At 45.5% G+C, this 19,839-nt stretch overlaps 1 protein-coding gene across 1 annotated transcript; it reads right to left on the bottom strand.

The window, feature by feature from the left end:
* Window positions 1–262: 262 nt before the first annotated feature.
* Window positions 263–6,146, bottom strand: LOC132590516 (ferritin heavy chain). The gene is made up of 4 exons (XM_060263426.1): window positions 5,843–6,146; window positions 2,629–2,775; window positions 1,752–1,877; window positions 263–573 (listed from the first exon to the last, which is right to left on the bottom strand). The coding sequence occupies exons 1-4, from the start codon at window positions 5,951–5,953 to the stop codon at window positions 409–411; spliced, it is 549 nt and encodes a 182-aa protein (XP_060119409.1). The 5' UTR covers window positions 5,954–6,146; the 3' UTR covers window positions 263–408.
* Window positions 6,147–19,839: the final 13,693 nt, after the last annotated feature.

The following is a 19,839-nucleotide window of genomic DNA, read 5'->3' on the forward strand; positions in this document are numbered from 1 at the left end:
AATGGGAAAAAGATTACTTGTGCATTTGCAATGAAAAAGCTTGAACATGAGAATTAATTTAACCCCACTAACTCACTGGTACCTGTCAGTAGCAAAAAGTGAGAGAGTTGTTGTGCATGCACCAGATAATGCTCCCAGTGAAGTTACTGGAGAGCAATGGAGACCTAGAAGCTGTAGTAACTTCAGGAGACATACTCTACTGCGTTATATATTTCACTGGCATGTACACTCCCCTACATATGACAGCACAGCTGAAACCAACTGGAACCAAGTCAGTTTATTGGGCATGAGATACAACACAAAAAAATTGGTTTTTTTACAGTCATGGACAGTGTTCGGGATTAACCAAAGACACATGCATGGTCAAACAAAATGCTCAAGTTTCAGTGAGGCGTTAATGGCAGGCTTCTAGTTCTCATTGTCACTTTCTCCCAAGGTGTGCTTGTCAAATAGGTACTCTGCCATTCCAGATTTTGGTGCCCCCATCTTGCGCAGATTGGTCACATGATCACCCAGCTCCTTGATAGATTTGACCTGCTCATCCAGATAGTGTGTTTCAATGAAGTCACATAACTGGAAGGAGAAAGTGGTGTAGGTTAAACAGCAGCACACAAATCCAGCCCACAGAAAGCCAAGAACCCGCCAGGGAATCATGCAAGAATACAATGATCTAAAGAAGCAGTGTGGCATCATTAGTCTGGATTTCCAACTCAAACATGCTTCTCTTCCTTTTAGTCCACATTTTTCCCTGCACAGATAGAATTACTAGATTTAATAAACTCCATAGATGGGAGCAGTGAAGAAATCCAAGGATATAATTTTAACAAAAGGTGTATACTATATAATTTGAAAATGGATTCTGTGCAGTTGAGACAAAATAATAGGGGATAATTCATGTAAAGAACTTATTGTAGAATTAAGTTTTTGAAAGTATTCATATGCAAAATAATACCGGAATGTATTGTGTACTTTCCTATTCCCCATCCCTGTCTTTGCTTGAAACTAATAAAACTTTTTTTTGAAAAAAGAAAAAAAATCCAAGGATATTATCGTTGACCTCAGGGCCTGTAGAGTTCTGTAGTCAGGTGGGCATGGTCTAAGTTCCAAAGCAATAAAAATGCATCCTGCCTGAGGACAGCCCAATGTCATTAGATCTCAGAAACTAAGCAGGGTTGGCTGTGGTTAAAATTTGAATAGACCATCAAGAAGTCCAGAGTTGCTACGCAGAGGCAGACAATGGCAAGCAGAGGCAGACAATGGCAAACCACCTCTGGACATCTCTTGCCTTGAAAATCCCATAGAGTTGCCATAAGTTAAGATGCAACTTGACAGCACTATCCACCACCATCCCATGAATCAGTTATGCAAACTTAACAACATTTTGATTTGTATAATTTGCCAGTTTCTATAGTTCTGTTTTGCTAGTATGAACTGGACAGAAAAACTGGAGCCGTAGCTACAGAATAACCGTATTCAACTTCCAGATTAAAAATTCAGCAGGTATTGCTTATACTTTCAGATTTATTTTTCAAGCCATTCCAATTATTTACTGGCTCCCATTTCATTTACAATTCCTACTAATACTGTTTGCAGATCTATTTCTAAAGTCACCTCCCTCTAACTACATCCCATTTTTTTCCTAAGGGTACAGCAGAATAAATAGGGCACTATTCACAGTGACACAGCACAAAACAATTGGCCTGTACTACAATTTCCATTTGAGCATGGCATTTTCATTAGCTGCAACTTACATGGGGATCATTTTTGTCAGTTGCCAGTTTATGAAGTTCCAATAGAGACTGGTTCACATTCTTCTCCAAGTGCAAAGCACACTCCATTGCTGTCAATCCACTCTCCCAATCATCACGATCTGGTTTCTAATAAAAGAGAAGCAGCAAATTTTCACATTGGAGATGCAAGCAGATACTCCACACAACACGGTATGCCTGTCGACAGCAAACCTTCTTCTGTGCCCACACTTCAAGATACTCAGAATTTTTTCTCTGACATAAGACATTTGCTTAGTTAGTATCACCTAGGAAACAATGACTTACATGCTACTTACATTTAGGCAAGAATCACAGTTTATAAGCACAATCACTATCGGATCAGTATGAACTACAGTTTCCATGACAGTCAGATTCTCAAATTGTGTTTTCAATGCACCACAGTTCTGGAAGGACTACCATTTGGCACTGAGATACCAACTCTCTCCATGAGCCAAGTCTATCCAGAACACTTTTAATCATGCATAGCCGAATAGCAGCAATGGCTGGCAATCTTGTTCCTCACTGAGAGACTCTCCCCTCCATGAACACCAGAACAAAGGTTGAAAACTGCTGCCTTGAGGGTAAGACACATGATTGCTGCTGAACTGTACCATGGGCATGCACGCATGTGTGAATGCTTTTCATAGAGGTCCTTCTACGTACATGACCACGATATGAGGGGGAAGGCTCTAAGTCCACCTCTTCCAGAATACTAGTTTTGCATATGCACAGGATACAAACAGAAATCTCATTAGGAGGAAAGGCAGGCTAAAACGGTAAAAAAATACAGCAAGTCCCACCCCAGAATACAGCCACATGATACAACCTTAATTCTTCAGTCTTCCACAGTACAACTGACCTTGATGTCCTGTAGGAAAATACGACCACCCCTCTGGTTCTGCAGCTTCATAAGTTTCTCTGCATGTTCTCGCTCCTCATGAGACTGGTGCAAGAAGTACTTAGCGAAGTTCTTCAGCGCCACATCATCACGGTCAAAGTAGTAGGACTGATGGGGGGGGAAATCCAAATACTTGAATTACAAGACCCAGTATTTCAGCCATTAATACTCAGCCAACTGTTTCTAACTTTGTAATGGAACAGACAGGCAGATGTTTGCTGCTATAGAGTTTACTAAATGCTTGATTTTTATCAAGCCTGGCTGTACTCAGGTTTGGAACACTCAGTTTAAGATATAACACAAAAGATATAAAACTACGCCTTTTTCCATATACGCCCCAGAGGTCGTTGCGATCGGCTACACAACACCTCCTGACCACTCCTGGCCCCAAGGACGCCCGTCTTGGCTCAACTAGGGCCAGGGCCTTCTCGGCCATGGCCCCTGACTGGTGGAATCAGCTCCCTGTAGAGATCTGGGCCCTACCCGAACAACTGCCATTTCGTAGGGCCTGCAAGACGGAGCTGTTCCGCCGGGCCTATGGTTGAGGCAGCGGGCATCCTATTATTCCATCATTTGGCCTCCCTTGCAGTGACATTACCATCATTTAATGTGGGCCTATAACTGGTTACTTGATATGCTGTGGCCTGTCCACCAGTGGTGCATTTTATTTATTGCTTTTACAGTTTAATTCTAATGTGGTGTTTCAACTTTGATCTGTAGTTTTTTATTGTTATTTTATACGTTGTGATCTGCCTTGAGCCTGTTTATGGGAAAGGGCGGAATATAAGCCTACTAAATAAATAAATGAATAAATAAATAAAATAGTGTGAGATCTAATGATGCATCTGATTCTCTGGTACAGTTCAATACCCCATGGACCCCACAGCAATACAGAAATCATACTGCTTGGGAATTCAGCAATTATTTGCCAGTATAAAAAACAACACTAGGATGATAAAACCCGGTTTGGAAGTCATCACAGCAATGGGATTGGAGTGCTTGAAACATACTTCCCCCAATTTAACTATTAGGCTACTACAAACACTACTCAACAAATTGTCCATTCTAGCCCAATCCCACATAGCACACACTTCCATCTTTGCGAAGTTAAGAAAAGTTCAGGGATAGAAGTAGAGGTAAATATGGTATGGGAAATCCTTTCTCTGTTTGGGAACCAGAGGTCATTAGCACCAGAATCCCCCCCCCCCCCTTTTGCTCTCTTGGGAGGCCTCTAACAGTAGAAAACCTGGTTTCAAACCTCAGGCATATTTTAAATACATGTGCCAGCTTTCAACAAAAGTCATTCAATGTGGACTACTTGAACACACCCAGAACCATCATTTCACCATTTACTAACAAAAATTCAGGACACCTCTTAAATAAGTAAATGATACTGCACTGAACATCGCACTGCTTTGTTTTGGAGCATATGTTAAGTATTCACCTGACAATACACCCTGGCTGCGGGTTCTAAGGAAGATTCATGCACAATAAAAGTTCTGTTGCAAAACTTTTCACATTCTAATCATTGGACATACTTCTCTGGACCCTGGAAGAAGCCAAAAGATGACTGCACTCACACCCTTAACTGCATACTGTTCTCAAGCTGATAGGTATACTGATGATGCTGACTGCCAGAACACTTACCCCACACCCAGATTATGTAGTGGCTGGAAACAAGTGAATTTATACTATTTCACCAAGCCTTCTGACTGCCCAGTCCAAAGGCTTTAGTAACACCAATGAATACAAACAAGCATTATTTCAGGTCCAAAGTCAATCGAAGTACAATCCTCCTGTACTAGAGACAAGCTCTGGAGACTCTGCACCCCAAGCATAGTTTACTCGCAAACTGGAACCCAATCACATTCTGCCTCCTCCGAGCGGGCCAAAGTCCTATAAAGGTTCCTTCCGCCTCGCCAGTTTCAACGGAGCCTGTTTGGTTGCGTCACTAAAATGCTCCTGTGAGCCAAAGGCGCAGGGAGCCGCCAAGAGGACTCTTCGCCTGTGGCGCAGCAGTTCAACACATCCTTTAAAGTTGCATATCGGTTAATGATAATAATAAATTTATTTTTATATCCCGCCCTCCCCCACCAAAGGCAGGCTCAGGGCGGCTAACAAGACATGGTATGCACCATGATTACGGTAATATACAATCATTACTATAAAACAATTAAAATAGTTAAATTAAAATAGTTAAATTACATTCATAAATTAAGTTAAAATTAGATAGACAGTTAAACCATTATAAATTATAAATTTCGGTGCTACAGTTCAGACTATGTGTAGGATGGCTAGATGTCATTTCCCGGGTTTCATCTTAAAGCGAGCTGAAAGAGGACAGTTTTGCAAGCCCTGCGAAACTGATTTAGGTCTGGCAGGGCTTGCACCTTCTCTGGTAGTTGATTCCACCACTGGGGAGCCATCGTTGAGAAGGCTTGCGCCTTCGTTGTTTTCAATCTAACCTCCCTTGGTCCAGGGACTTTTAAAAGATTTTGAGAACTAGATCTCAGTGCTCTCTGAGGAACATATGGGGAGAGGCGGTCCCTAAGGTAGGCAGGTCCTCGGCCATATAGGGCTTTAAAGGTAATAACCAGCACCTTATAGAGGAGTCAGTATTCGAAGAGGAGGGCAGCGCATTAACGGTACACGGCTGCCAACCTCTTTATTGCTGTCGCGCCTAGCTTTATTGGCCGCAGGGAAGAAAAACAGTAAAAAAAACAAAAGTGGTCTCGCTGGATGGACACAAAAGGTCACCTAAACCTGCACTTCCTTACCAAGGCTGCCACTGCAGTTAAGCAAGGCTGCAGGCCGCTGGTGGCCTCGCCCCCTACCCATCCAGCCTAGAGCAGGCCGGCAAGAACCTGAGTCACTCTGGGGCAAGAACGAGGAGAAATGCAACGGGTCTAGCGAGGCGCGACTGTTTACCACGATCCTGGCATCCGGGGACTCCTCCCTTCCTTCACGCCTGCGGGGTGCAAATCCAGAAAGGATGCGCCGCCCACACAACGCAGGCCTCAAGGACACGCCAAGGCAGGCGCGTAAGCACCGAAGGAGATGGCGGCGGCTGCCCCGCCACAGCTTCCATGTTCTTCTTCAGCAGCACCAGAGCGAGGACGCCGCGCAGGGCGGCTAACCCTCCTCTCGCCCCTTCCGAGCCGCAGTCGCTGCTCACCATGCTGAGGTACACGTAGGAAGCGTAAAGCTCCAGGTTGATCTGCCGGTTGATGGTCGCTTCGCAGTCCTGATGGTAGTTCTGGCGCACCTGGGAAGGAGACGAAGCCATGGCAGCGCGGCGGTGAGAGTGAGTGGCGACGGGGCTCTGCGGAGGAGGCGAGAAGGGGGGGGAGTTCCGTCCAATCACTGTTGAAGCAGGAACCTCCTCAACTCGGTCTCGCAGGTCGTTCTAAACGCAGCCGCTTTACGCGCCTCCTGTATATAGCTCGAGGTTACGTCATAATCAGAGACGAGAAGCCACGCCCGCCGCCGTGCAAGCCCCAGGGAGGAGGGCTTCAGAGGCTCGAGTTTGGGCGCCTCCCTCGCCGAGAGGCTCGTAAGCAGTAAGCATGAGTCGGCTGTTCTTCCAGTGCTCGTGTGCCTGGCTGACCCTCGGGGATGCAGGGAAGGGTGGTGGCGCGGAAGACATTGCGGCTTGTGTGTCATTTACATTTCGTGCACAGGAAAAACCCCTCCGCACGCAAGAGGCGATTTTCTAAGATGAGAAAATTCTAGCATTCCGACCTTGACAGTAGAGAAAGGCCCTGTTTCTTATTGCCCTCGACCCAAACAAGCACACACACCCTGGAAGGTGTGCAAGGTGAAATCCAAAGGAAGTCGGTTACTGTAAGGCATGCTGTTCCTGACATTCCGCACTGCAAGGCATGGATGCTATTCCCTGATATTCCATGTGGTTTTGGAAAATTGCATGTGTATAGTGGTTTTTTGGAATATATATATAGTTCCGGTATACACACACACACCTAGAACTTTTCAGTTTTGTCCACATTGGCCAAAGTTGGGCCCCAAACAATCCTACATCAATAATAGGTAAGGTAGCTGTAATGTACTGAGTGATGAGATGTGTTGAAGGCAACATGCTTTATTAGCGAGTACATCACAAGCAAGCAATGCAGGCCGGGTCCTGATTATATACATATCCCGGAACAACCCTCAGTCTGGCCAGTTCCAATCCTGGCCAGTTAAACTTCCTGCCACAGATCTTGATTGGTGGAGCGTATTTGCAGAGCTACAACCAGGGACCAGTAGACTTCCACTGGTCACCTCCGTAGCGTCTGCTGTGTTGTAATTTCGGGACTGAAATGCAAGACACAACAGTAGCTGCATCAGGTAATTCTATGTGACAAGTTATGTGTCTGAAATTTTTTGGCAGGAACTTTTGTAGCTCAGTCTCTTAAAAAATCCTGTTCATTCAGACACAGGTCCCACTTTATTCAATAAGGCTTACTTCCAGGTAAGTGTGCACAAGCTTCATCAGCAACAGATCACATTGGCTTGTCTAGATGAAGGGAAAATACAGTTTTATAAATTGGCTAATTTGTCAGCTCTATATGAGCACTGGCATTAGGGCTGAGCTGTTAGCGTTGTAATGCAATGATGTTCTGTGATGACTTATTGGCTGTTTAAAAAGTTTTAGACTGATTGAAGATAAGATAAAAACAGAAGAAAAGCCCTGCTTTATCCAACTAAAGGTCCGTTTAGTCAAGCATCCTGTTTCCTATAGTGGCCAAGCAGATGCATTCCAGAAGCTCAAAAGTGGGGCATGTTGGCATTCGCTCTCCTTGGCTGCTTTGTGACTGGTATTCAGAAGAATACAGCTCTCAAACTGGAGGTCCTGCTTAGTTATGTTGACTAACATAACTAAGATAGAGCTCTTCTCCAAGAGTATGTTTAATCCCATTTGACAGTCATATAAGCTAGTGGCTATTGTGGTGAAACCAGTTTCCTCATTTCCTCATCAGTCATTTGGACTGATCTTGCAGGGCTATTCTGGCATTCACTCTTTGACCTCTCCTTTTCTCCTCTGTAATCTTTAAGGTTTTTGACACCTCTACTTTTGTTTGGCAGAAAGAGATAAGCAAAAATGTTTCAGATGCTGGGGGAATAGTAAGCCAGTTCAAAGCAACTGTTGAGGCAGAACTTCATATGATTTCAGTGCATTGGGCAAATCTTTGGCTGCAGCTCTCTAGCTCAAGGAACAGCATTTTATTAGGGTTTGTAGAATCTTTCGGGCTCAAGTGCCGTGTTCTACTGGAGAAAGTTTTTCTTCCAGACGTTTCGTTCTCGGCTGCAGAGAACATCCTCAGTGGCGTTGCAGCCGGAGCAGGCGCTCTGACCTTCTTGTCTGCTGTGCATTGAGTGAGAAATACAAAGAAATACAGCAGCCAAGAAGGTCAGAGCGCCTGCTCCGGCTGCAACGCCACTGAGGATGTTCTCCACAGCTGAGAACGAAACATCTGGAAGAAAAACTTTCTCCAGTAGAACACGGCACTTGAGCCCGAAAGATTCTACAAACCCTAATGATGATGCCAGCCGTGAAAACCTGAAATCTTTGATAACAGCATTTTAGCTAATATTGAATGGCTTGGAGGAGAAAACTTTATGGATCTGAGCATATCATGTCTTTTGGATGGAGAGTGGTTTTTCATGTTATACATGATAATTTTTTTCTCCAGCAACTGGTTTTAAAGCTGATGTCACACATGAACATAGGCTTGCCAGGACCAACTCAAGAAATATTTGGGGGCTTTGGAGGTGGAACTGGGAGCAAGGATTGCCAGGTCCAACTCAAGAAATATCTGGGGACTTTGGAGGTGGAACCCATATGTGACAACCATGACTGAACTCCAAAGGAGTTTTAAATGCCTTCCCTCCATTGAAAACAATAAAGAATAAGGGCAATAAGGGCATCTTCTTTGGGGGCTCATAGAATTGGACCCCCTAGTCCAAACTTTTTGAAACTTGAGGGGTGTTTTCAGGAGTGGCACCAGATGCTATGCTGAAAATTTGTTACCTCTACCTAAAAAAACCAGCCCTGCCAGAGCTCCAGATACTCACAGATCAATTCTCCATTACACCCTATGGAAATCAGTCTCCTTAGGGCAGGGGTGTCAAACTCATGAGGGTTGGATCAGACATAAATGAGACCTTGTTGGGCCATGCCATGCCAGTCGGGCCATGCCATGTTGGGTTGGGTCATATGTGTACCTATTTAAGATTAGGTAGCTGAGACATAAACTTCATAAAGGACAAAGACAAAGATTTTTTTTTAAAAAAACCCAAACCTTAAAATAAAACATGCTTAAAACATTAGCACTTGTTGGTCTTAAAGGTGCTTTCTTTGTATTTCTCCCATGGGATCCAGGGAACTGGGCAAAGGAAGCTCTGTCTCTTTTCTTCCTTTCCCAGGGGACCAGGAGGGGGAGGAGCCTCAGCCAGTAGAAGAAGGAGAGGCTTGGCTCAGTAGCTCTGCTGTGCGATTGAGAGAGCCTAGCAAAGCATGCTCTCCCCCCCTTCCTCCCCAAAGGAGGAGCCTCAGCTGATGGAGAAAAGAGAGGCTTTGCTCTGTAGCTCCTGTTTGATTGAGCAAGCCTGGCAAAGCAAGCTGTGATACAGAAGGAAGCAAGAGAGAGGGAGAAGAAAGCAGATGACAGCCAGTTGCTTGGAGGCCTGATAGGAGCTCTCCAAGGGCCTAATTCGGCCCACACTGGGCCACATGTTTAACACCCCTGCCATAGGGTATAATGGAGTGCCCAGCAGACATTTCCCTCCCGCCCCCCTCTTTCTGATGACCCTGAAGCAGGGGGAGGGCCTCCAAACCATGGGATCCCCTGCCCCCAACTCGGGATTCAGCAAACAAAGGAGACGTGAGGTAATTATATGGCCAAAGAATAAAATAAGAAGACGACGACTGCAGATTTATACCCCTCCCTTCTCTCAATTCATCATGCATGACGCAGGAGTGTGCATCAATAGGAATGTGCGACAAGAGACTCAGAGCAGCTTACAATCTCCTATATCTTCTCCCCCCGCAACAGACACCCTGTGAGGTGGGTGGGGCTGAGAGAGCTCTTACAGCAGCAGCTGCCCTTTCAAGGACAACTTCTGCTATAGCTATGGCTAACCCAAGGCCATTCCAGCAGGTGCAAGTGAAGGAGTGGGGAATCAAACCCGCTTCTCCCAGATAAGAGTCTGCACACTTAAGCACTACACCAAACCACTACACCAAAGCCCCAGGGTGAGAAAAGACTTAAGTACTTAACAAAACTTTAAGGTATTTAACATCTGTAATTAAGAACAATATATGAAGCTACAAAGCCCACTATAACAAGGAAAACTTACAAACAACAAAGCAATACAAAATGCAGTGTGACACAGTGTAGTAACCCAATGCCGATGCAGGTTGCTCTTAGCAAATAGATGTCAAGTTAGTCCAAAAGTGTGGCTCAGCCAACAGTATTCTTCTCTGGCCACTTCAGTCTTGACCACCCTGAGAAAGCAGAGCTGTACCGGTAATCGATAATGTCCAGTTTCGAGTAGCCTTCGTCTTCAGCTTGCATAAATCTCAGAGCAATGTCCCCATGTCTGAAATAAATTCCCAAAGAGGAAAAAACATATTCTAGCTGTTGGGACGTCTATTGCCTTCCTTTGGATTGAAATATGCTCCTTCTGCTCAGCATCCAGGACTGAGATTTATGTGAGCTGAAGACTTTTCCTTCATTCTTTATCCAACTAGGGATTGGCAACCCTAGTATAGAGGCACTAGTGGGCAAACATGGGAGTTGCTTCTTTCAAAAGATAGAGTGCGGTATGCAGTAGCTTATTAGAAATGATGCAATGCACTAGCAATAATGAGGAAAAACAAATAGAAAAATGTCACTGGGAAATTCCTACAGATCACTTAGGCATTAGGACAACGGAAGCTGGGAATCTTTATTAAGACAACTCATAGTAGAGAGCGAAGTCATGCTGTGGCTTAGACAGTAAGAGATCAGCTGGAAATGGGACCTCAGCACTGACTGCTTTATGTGGTCAGTGATTCATCATGCATGACGCAGGAGTGTGTGTCAATAAGAATGTGCAACATCTTTATATCTCTAGTCCATTGACATAGCAAGATTTGGAAAGGTAACACTTGCTACCGTGCTCTATGGGGAAGGGAGAAGCTTTTGTTGGCAGTTAATACTTCTAAAAGAAGAGGTCAAGGTACAGGATCTAAGCCTTTCAAAGATGAGGAAGATATTGTGCTATTTGTTGGACATAGGCCCATTATTTCAAAAATCCTTATTAACTTGATGATCAAGTGGGCCATTTCTGCTTCTCAAAAGCAGAGATGCTCTTAGGGAGGCTGACCTTGCACTCAAGTAAGGGGCAAATTAGTATTTATTCAGATGTCAAGCATCCATTCTGTTATAACGTGAAACAGGTGCCCTCTCTAACCCTTCTACTCCACTGTTTTATATCATTGGTTCTCAGGCTCTCAGAGTGATTGTAGGGACACTTGTCTCAAGCACCTGAGCCAGCCACCCAACACACACCCTCAGTGAACCAGGCTTGGACAGTCTTCCAGAAGAGGGTGGTCAGGCCAAGGTGCTACAGTCACCATTTTAATCCACACTCACTCCCCACCCCCCTTCTAGGCTTCCCAACCCTCCCGCCCTGGCGGGGGACCCCAGGATTTCCACTCTCTTCCCCCGCTCCCCCAAAAAACGGAAGAGGGGGGAGGGGGAAAATGACGCCGGGGAGCATGGCGAGCCGCCCGATCCTGGAGCGGGCGAGGCCGCCGCACCGCAGCTGCTCCTTCAAGATGGGCCCAGGCTGAGCCCATCTTGGAGGAGCAGCCAAGAGGCGGCAGCAGCGCAGGCAAAACCAGAGAAGGGGAGGGCGAGCAGGCCAGGAGCATGGCGAGCCGCGAATCCGGGCCCTTCTAGGACCCGGACTCGCGGCTCGCCACGCCCCCGGCCTGCCTCCACCCCCCCTCCGATTCCACCCCAGAGGCGGAGCGGAGTGGGCGAGGCCGCCGCGCTGCTGCTGCCCCCCCCCCGCCCATCTCGGAGGAGCAGCCACGGCAAGCGGAGAAGAGGCGGCAGCCGTGCAGCGGCGTCGCCTGCTCCGAGACGGGGTGGCTCGCCACGCTCCCCGGCGCCGTTTCCCCCCCTGCCCCCTAGCTCCACCCCAGTGTCTCCTGGCTCCACCCCCAAAGTCCCCAGATATTTCTGGGATTGGACTTGGCAACCCTACCCCCTTCTCAGTTTTTATTGAATGACTGAATTAAATTGAAAGATGTACAGAACATGCAGAATTATGCTTACAAGATACTAAACCCATAATCCCCCCCCCCCACAGAAATTTAGAATTACTCTTTACAATCCACGTAGGATCACAATCACACAGGCATGGTTAATAAAGTAGGTTCAGTACAAAGGTAATATAATCTATTCAGATAGGCATAGTATGCAAATAAAATACATAGCGACTTGGAAAGCAATAAGAATTGCCAGAGTCTGACAAACACATTGCACAGAAAAGCACAGGGTGAACAAACTTTCCTAGTTTTGGGGGGAAAGAAAAAAAAAATCAAAACCATATTACAAAAGTGAGGGAGTATCTCTGCTTTTAGAAAAATATCAGACTATTGTAAAATGTGTGGGTTTTTTTGGCAGAATGTTGAGATCAGAGAGATATGCAACAAGAGGGAACCAAAGTTCTACAAAGGTTTCCTGAGATTTAGGTGAGAGTGCCTGAGAATTATGAGGTTAAATTTACTTGAACCAAGTATCCCTAATAGCTTTTGCTAATGCATACAGCAGCTTGATGTACCTCAGCCCTCGATGTAGTGCATGGTGGTGATCCACATCAAATACAGTAAGTGGAGAGAAGCTAATGTAGTGAATTTTATATAGGGAATGGCTAGATGAGATTGAGCCACGCTCCTGATAAATTCTGGTTGCTAGGGAGATTAGGGAATGCTGGGGAGTGAGTGATAAGTGAGGGAAAATGACAGTTGAGAAAGGCTCAGTTGGGGGAGTTGATGGAGAGAAAAGTATGCTTCAAGGAGGAAGAACTATTCGAAAGAATGGTGTATAGGTGCCCTTGATATGGGACCTGGAGCTATGCTGACCTGTGGGCCTCCCAAACAAACAATGCTTTGATGTCTTTTTTTTCAGAGATGGTCAAATTATTGGGAGAGGCTTTGATATGTTTATTTGGGAGTACCTGGATGGGTATTCCAGAGGTATAACTAAAAGGCATGAATGTGTGATTGCTTGATGGGAAAACTACCAGCCTTGAAGTGCTAATTTGGAGCAAATGGGAAAGAAAGAAAGCCAAAACCAGAAAATATTTTCCCTGGTTTCACTCTTGTTGGCATCCATTTTGTGTGCCATTTCAGGATTAACAATTTTATCATTATTATTTTTAGAAGTGATATTAATATGAAGGGCATTTTCTCTCTGTGTGTGCTAACTGTCGGTGCGGGTGTTAGCAGAGAGAGCTGTGTGATGTGCTCAACGGTGAGCCCCAGGAAAGAAGTGAGCCAGACACCTGCAGCTAGTGCTAAAGTAGTGTATTTACAATATATACAACTCGTGCTCACTAGTGCAGTCAAATACATTAAACACAGGACCAAAGTGCTCCGCCAGCAAGTGTACTCTCGAAGAGAGACCTGTGCATTGCAAGCACAGTCCATTTATAGTTCTGTCAGCCAATCCTGGCAGTCCACAGTCATGCTGACTCAGCAGGTCCTTTCCACCTGTCTTCAGCCGGCTCAAACCGGCCTGTAGATAAGGTCACTGTGACCTAGCATGCCAGCTAGATCACCTGCTGTCATAACAGAGCTGTCAAACTGTGTTAAGATAGATTCCATTACTGACAAGCCTCCTAATCTATCGTACACAGTAAACCCAAACACAGTTTACATACATATTTGATAACTGTATATCACACACAATGTTATGCCATGTTACACTCACATGCTTTCACATTGTTTCCTTAGACAGCAGTATTACACACTTATCCCAATTACAGGTTCACAGTTTCCAATCCAGGAACTCATCATCATCCTGGTCAGCCAGTTCCTTCTGGCATTTGGCTTCAGCCTCCCTGTTCCGTGCCTCACACTCTGCCACCCAGACCTTCCACGCCTCAGCCTTTTTTCTGAGCATTTCTTGGAACCCTGGTGGGTCTCGTTTAACTACCAGTGTAACATAAGGCACCTTGTATCTAGCAGGAGGGATACCCTTTGTGGCTCTAGCAGATACCCGGGGTCCTGCACTTGCACCAGGCTCGGCTCCTTCAAGCTCACTGCATGCCACCTCCTGGGCTGGTTCCTCCTCCTGACTCAGAGGTTGCACCTCCTGACTTGGAAGTTCCACTTCCTGACTTTGCACCTGAGGCTCTGTGCCAACTTTGGGCTCACCTCCTTCTGCCTGTCTGCTTGCCAGCTCTCGGCCGGGAGATTGTTGTTCCTGCTTAATTACCCTTGGCAGGACTCCAGCACCGTTATCAGTACTTGGCAGCAGTACAAGTTCTCTTTCAGTAGCATGTAATTCTGGCCACCTGGCGCGCTCATTAAACCTGGCAGTTCTACTGAAAGTTAGCTTGGCCCTCTTATCGCAAAAGCGATAACACCTAGCTTCTGGCTTGTAGCCCAGAAAAGTTAGGCTCACTGCCCGGCCAGCTCCCTCCCTCCTATTCTCTGAGGGGATGTCAACCCAAGCTTTCGTCTCAAAGACTCTTAAAAACTTTAAGTCTGGAACCTTATTGTATAGCCTTCTGTAAGGCAAGTCATTCACAGCTTTACACCAAATTCGATTGTGCAAGTACACTGCTGAATACATTGCCTCGGCCCAATAAGAAATTGGCAACTTGGCATCTTCCAACATGCTATACATTAAAGTCTGCAGTATAGCTCCGTGCCGCTCTGCTAACCCATTTTCTTGGGGCGTGGCCGGGTTCACTAACCTGTGGGCAATGCCCTTGTTCTCCAGCTAACGTTTAAACTCATTAGAGAGAAATTCCCCACCGCGGTCGGACTGAATAGCTTTGATATGCTTATCCAACTCCCTTTCCACCGCTTTAGCCCATTTGGTAAACACCTTGTATACCTTGGATTTGTGCTTCAAGGCAAACACCCAGGAATACCTGGTATGGTTGTTGGTAGCCACTAGGCAATACTGCCTCCCCGACAGACTCTTTGGCAATGGGCCAATTACATCAAGATGAATGAGTTCTAAGGCACGCTTACTCTCTCTGTTGCTCTGCCTAGCAACTGCACAAGCCCTGCTTTTAGTCTTTTTGCAGACCTGGCAGTCTAAGTAACACCTGCAGGGCTTTACCTTCAGACTTGGCACCAACTGTAGGGTCTTTTTCAATGCATTAAACCCACAGTGCCCGAGTCTTCTGTGGAACAGATGGATGCATTGATCGTGCACTGGCACATTTGACACTTGTGCAACCTGGGCACAATGACTCTGAACCACATACACATTCCCATCTCGTTTCCCAGTAGCAAGCAGCTTCCCCCCACCTCCTAAGATCTTACAACAGGCTTTTTCAAACTTTACCTGATAGCCATCGTCAATTAACATGCTTACACTTAGCAGATTTGATCTTAATGAGGGGACACACAAAACATGCTGCAATGTGCAATCCAAAACAGGAAACTCTATACAGCCAGAACATGTAACAGCCGCGGTAGCACAGTCGGCTAATCTAACATGACTGAGTTCAGGAATGTCAACATCTCTCAGCAGCTCCTTGTCGCAGCAGAGATGGCTCGTTGCACCAGAGTCCAATACCAGACAGACCCGGTACTCCCTCCTGCAGAAGTGACCAGCCGGGCTTCTTCCGCACATCTGCTGGTGGTCCTCTGCCCTCGCTGCCTCCGTCCACGCCGCTTCCCTTTCTCTGCCCCTCACGCTTAAGGTAGTGTTCCATTCGCAGGCTCCACACCGCGTAGTTGGCTGAGTTAAGCTTCTCGACGGCCACTGCAAGCTGCTGCTGAGCCATGATGCCGACTCCTCCACACAGCTGGCTGCCGTCCTCCCTCTGGCTCTTGGAATGAGATAGCTGGTACTCCTTTGTCCTTCAACTGGCGTTCCTCGCCTCCGGCTCCTTCACAACTCGGTCAGCTCAACACTCACGGTGCTCCTCCGCGCAGCGGAAGTGTGCTGGGCCCATAACCCTGTCGGTGCGGGTGTTAGCAGAGAGAGCTGTGTGATGTGCTCAACGGTGAGCCTCAGGAAAGAAGTGAGCCAGACACCTGCAGCTAGTGCTAAAGTAGTGTATTTACAATATATACAACTCGTGCTCACTAGTGCAGTCAAATACATTAAACACAGGACCAAAGTGCTCCGCCAGCAAGTGTACTCTCGAAGAGAGACCTGTGCATTGCAAGCACAGTCCATTTATAGTTCTGTCAGCCAATCCTGGCAGTCCACAGTCATGCTGACTCAGCAGGTCCTTTCCACCTGTCTTCAGCCGGCTCACACCGGCCTGTAGATAAGGTCACTGTGACCTAGCATGCCAGCTAGATCACCTGCTGTCATAACAGAGCTGTCAAACTGTGTTAAGATAGATTCCATTACTGACACTAATCTGCCCCTCTGCAGGAGGAGGGGCCTGACTTCTGACACTAGCTGTCCCTTTAATATGTTTGATCTACTGCAAATACCAGGTGATGTTAGATCCATGTGTTGTCTGAAGCAACAGAATAGAGTCTTTTTTGGGCCTGTCTTGTAACAGGTTTTCTCTGTTTCCTGACTTCATCAGGTGGATACTTTAGTTCAAAAAAGGTTTGTTGTAGATTCCCCAGGTGAGAATATCTGTAGGATTCAAGCAAATGCAGCTGTAGTGTAGAGCCTGGCTGTATACAGTGGATCATTTGATATGTTTAGGATGGTAGCTGGAAGCACGTAGGTATGTTTGTCAGTCAGTAGGTTTCTGGTATGTGTTGTCTATGGATCCATTGTGTATTTTTACAGTAGTGTCCAGAAACTGTATTTCTTGCATAGATTGGTTCATTGTCAGATTGATGGTGGGGTGAAAGTAATTGAATGCTTGTTGGAATGAGCCCAGGGCTTCTTTACCATGTGTCCAGACAATAAAAATGTCATCAATATAGGTATAAGAGAGCTGGGAATGAGTGGGAGTCTAGGAAGCATTGCTCCAGGTTGCCTGTAAAGATGTTAGCATATTGTGGGGGCATGCGGTTAGGTACCCATGACTATACCATCAATTTGGAGGAACAGTTAATCACCAGATCTGACATTGTTGTGGGTGAGAACAAAATGGCACAGTTTGGCAGCAAAGTCAGCTGTGGTGTTGTCAGAAATTAATATTCTTTATGTTTGTAATACATCTTTATGTTTGTACATCCATGGTGGCTAAAATAGTACCATCTGGAAGATTGTTCAGAGATTGTATCTTCCTCAGAAAATCTGTGGTGTCAAGAACATAACTAGAAGCATTGGTGGCATAGGTCTTAGAATAGAGTCTATCCAGATATCACCTTGGTGATAATGCCTATGACTATAATGGGGTGTTCCCGGTTGCCAGGTTTGTGTTTTTTGGGCAGAAGATAAAAGGTGCCTGGCTGAGGTTCCTGTGGTATGTGAAAGGATTTGATCCTGAGTGTGCACTGTTAATTCCCTTACAACCTTGTTTAGTTCTTTTTTGTATGCCTTGCAATAAGTAGTATTTGAGAGTTGTTTTGACCCTCCTGGATGTCGTCTGATCTGTTCACGATGAAACCAAGTTATGTTATTTACCTCCCTTCAGCTGCCCATTTCTGTGTATCAAACCTTTATTATAGGAACAGGACATTTTTTCTGGCCAGCTGGCAACCCTATTGAACTGTAGACTTTACAGTCAAGAGCTGCAGCCTTCTGACATAAATAACTGCCACAAATCCAAAGCAAGGGCTAAGTTTGGAGGAAGCCATTTAGACAGTGTCCAGTAGCATGCACGGCTGAGAAAACAAAAAGCAGTGGGAAGATCTTGTAAGTGCTGGGTAACTATCTTGAAGAGGCATTGAAATTGATCAGCTCCATTCTCCCTGTCTCTTTCTGCACTGGAAGGCAATGCAAGAGGATACTTAAACCTGGTGAATGGAGCTGTGAATGGGCAGGGCAGATCTCTCTATAAACCTGAACAAAGCTCCAGGCTTGCAGAAAAATCTGAAATCTAAAAAATAAAATAAAATAACCCAAAATTATAAAAAGGAGTGCCTGTAGCTTTAACAAATAGATTCTGTCGGTGGCTCTCACTAGGCAAGCACAGCATTCCAAGGCTAAGTTTCGCTCTGTAAAAGGCAGAGGGAACGGCAGGTCCTTTTCTGGGCTGTTTTGGCTTCTGAAAAAAGACTCATCAGGCCTGACAGCAATTACTAGGAGACCTCCTCTTGTTAAGTATGTTGTTTACACATGTACAGAAAGTGCAAATACATTTTTGGAGGGATTAACCCCCCCCCATATATTTATTTCAGATTTTGCTCCAAACCTGGGAAGTTCCTGAAGCTTGTTGGAAGCTTGTTTAGGGTCAGTGTGGCCCCGATCTGCACATTTAAATAACCGCAGATGACAGCCACATGTTGCTGTTAGATATATAGATGATTAATAAAACTATAATAACAACTCAATATCTACAGTGGTTGGCAGAGCATCTTCTTAAGAAACAGTTTGCACGGTAGGCTCAGCAGGAAGTTGGCAGGCACTGCACTATGGGTAGTGTCCATCCTCATCTCTACTCTTTTTGGAGTGCTACTTGGCAACAGGCAAGAGACTCAAGGACAGTAATGTTCTGGGTGGCCTCTGCACATAGTATGGACTACGTATTTCAGAGGGTAGCATAACCTGGGCATTTATCTAGTTCTTATACCTGCCTGTCTCTCCCAAACCAAATGATTCAGCCGTTGGGGATCAGAGTTTTATAGAGCTCACCATTATTCATCTTTTGTGGGGAGTAGCACTGGAGTGTTCACTAGAGTTTCTGCTATGGGGCTTAGTTTCTATCCTAAGCAGCTTACTGGGTAGCTTTAAGAATGTACTGTTAACTGTTCAAGTTATATATAATTACTATCATTAGTTATCTGTGATTCAGTTGTTTTTTTTGGATTTCTGTTTTGGTCATCATGTATTGTGCTACAGTAGTTTGAAGTTATGATGCTTTAAGATTTTGTACAACTTGGACTTTCAAAATGCTCTTGCATTCCTGTCTCAAAACAGTGCCATTCTTCCTACTGCCTACAGTAGTCCCACAGACAAAACATGAGCCTTCTTTGCCTACGCATGCTTTGGCCAGTTAAAGGCAATGCCACAGTCTTTGCTAACCACCCACTAAGCACCATCAGAAACAACTGGCTTCTTTATTCTTTCTAAACCAGCCATTCCATCTACTTAAAAAGTTGTTAGGTCTTCTTTCAGAGATGTCGTCTGATGCCTTTTAAGGTTTAAGACACAAAGAAAGGATGAGGAAGGGCCATATCTCAATATTAGAGCATCTGTTTGATATGTAGAAGGTGGTTCAATCCCTGGAATCTCTAAGTAGAAAGTTCAGGTAGTAGGTGATGGGAAAGATCTCTGCCCAAAACAGTTTAATAACTCTTCATTGTCAGCAGCATGTTATGCATGGAGCTCAAGAGAACACAGAGATAACATAATGGTTGTCCATCTATTCCAAGCAGGGTAGAGGTGAAGAGAGAGAACATGACTCAAAAGGTGTCATATGGATAGGAAAGGTGAATCCTCTTCTATGTTTTTTTGCAGAGACTTCCTACAAATTGCTAAATCATATGTTCCACAAGGCATAGTTTTGGAATGATGCCATGAAATTGGTTGTTGTGAGGAAAAAGCCCCATTTCCGAAGCCCCCTTTGTTGTGAGGAAAAAGCCCCCTTTAGTCACCTGTATGGTTGCCAGGGCACCTGGAGAAGTGAACTCGCAAACGTCTGGCCAGAGAGTGTGGGCAAACCTATCCAGGGACATAAAGGACTTATGTGTACAAGCAGCCACAAGTAATAAAGGCACTCTAAACCGGTACAGAGTGCCTACTAGCACAACGGACGTCTTCCCGTCGTGTATGCCAGCCATGGAGCAGAAGAGACTGTGCCGCCAAGGAGCTATCCAGGCAAACGGTTATGAAGCGCTGACCATGGAAT

The sequence above is a fragment of the Heteronotia binoei genome, unplaced genomic scaffold (assembly GCF_032191835.1).
Source record: "Heteronotia binoei isolate CCM8104 ecotype False Entrance Well unplaced genomic scaffold, APGP_CSIRO_Hbin_v1 ptg000098l, whole genome shotgun sequence".
Lineage (NCBI taxonomy): Eukaryota > Metazoa > Chordata > Lepidosauria > Squamata > Gekkonidae > Heteronotia > Heteronotia binoei.

What these genes read in the sequence shown, in the direction of transcription:
- LOC132590516 (XM_060263426.1), bottom strand. Translation starts at nt 5,953, where the DNA reads ATGGCTTCGTCTCCTTCCCAGGTGCGCCAGAACTACCATCAGGACTGC. An exon ending in TTTTCCTACAGGACATCAAG is followed by an intron (nt 1,878 to 2,628) that starts GTCAGTTGTACT and finishes CTCTTTTATTAG; the next exon opens with AAACCAGATCGTGATGATTG. An exon ending in CTGACAAAAATGATCCCCAT is followed by an intron (nt 574 to 1,751) that starts GTAAGTTGCAGC and finishes TTCTCCTTCCAG; the next exon opens with TTATGTGACTTCATTGAAAC.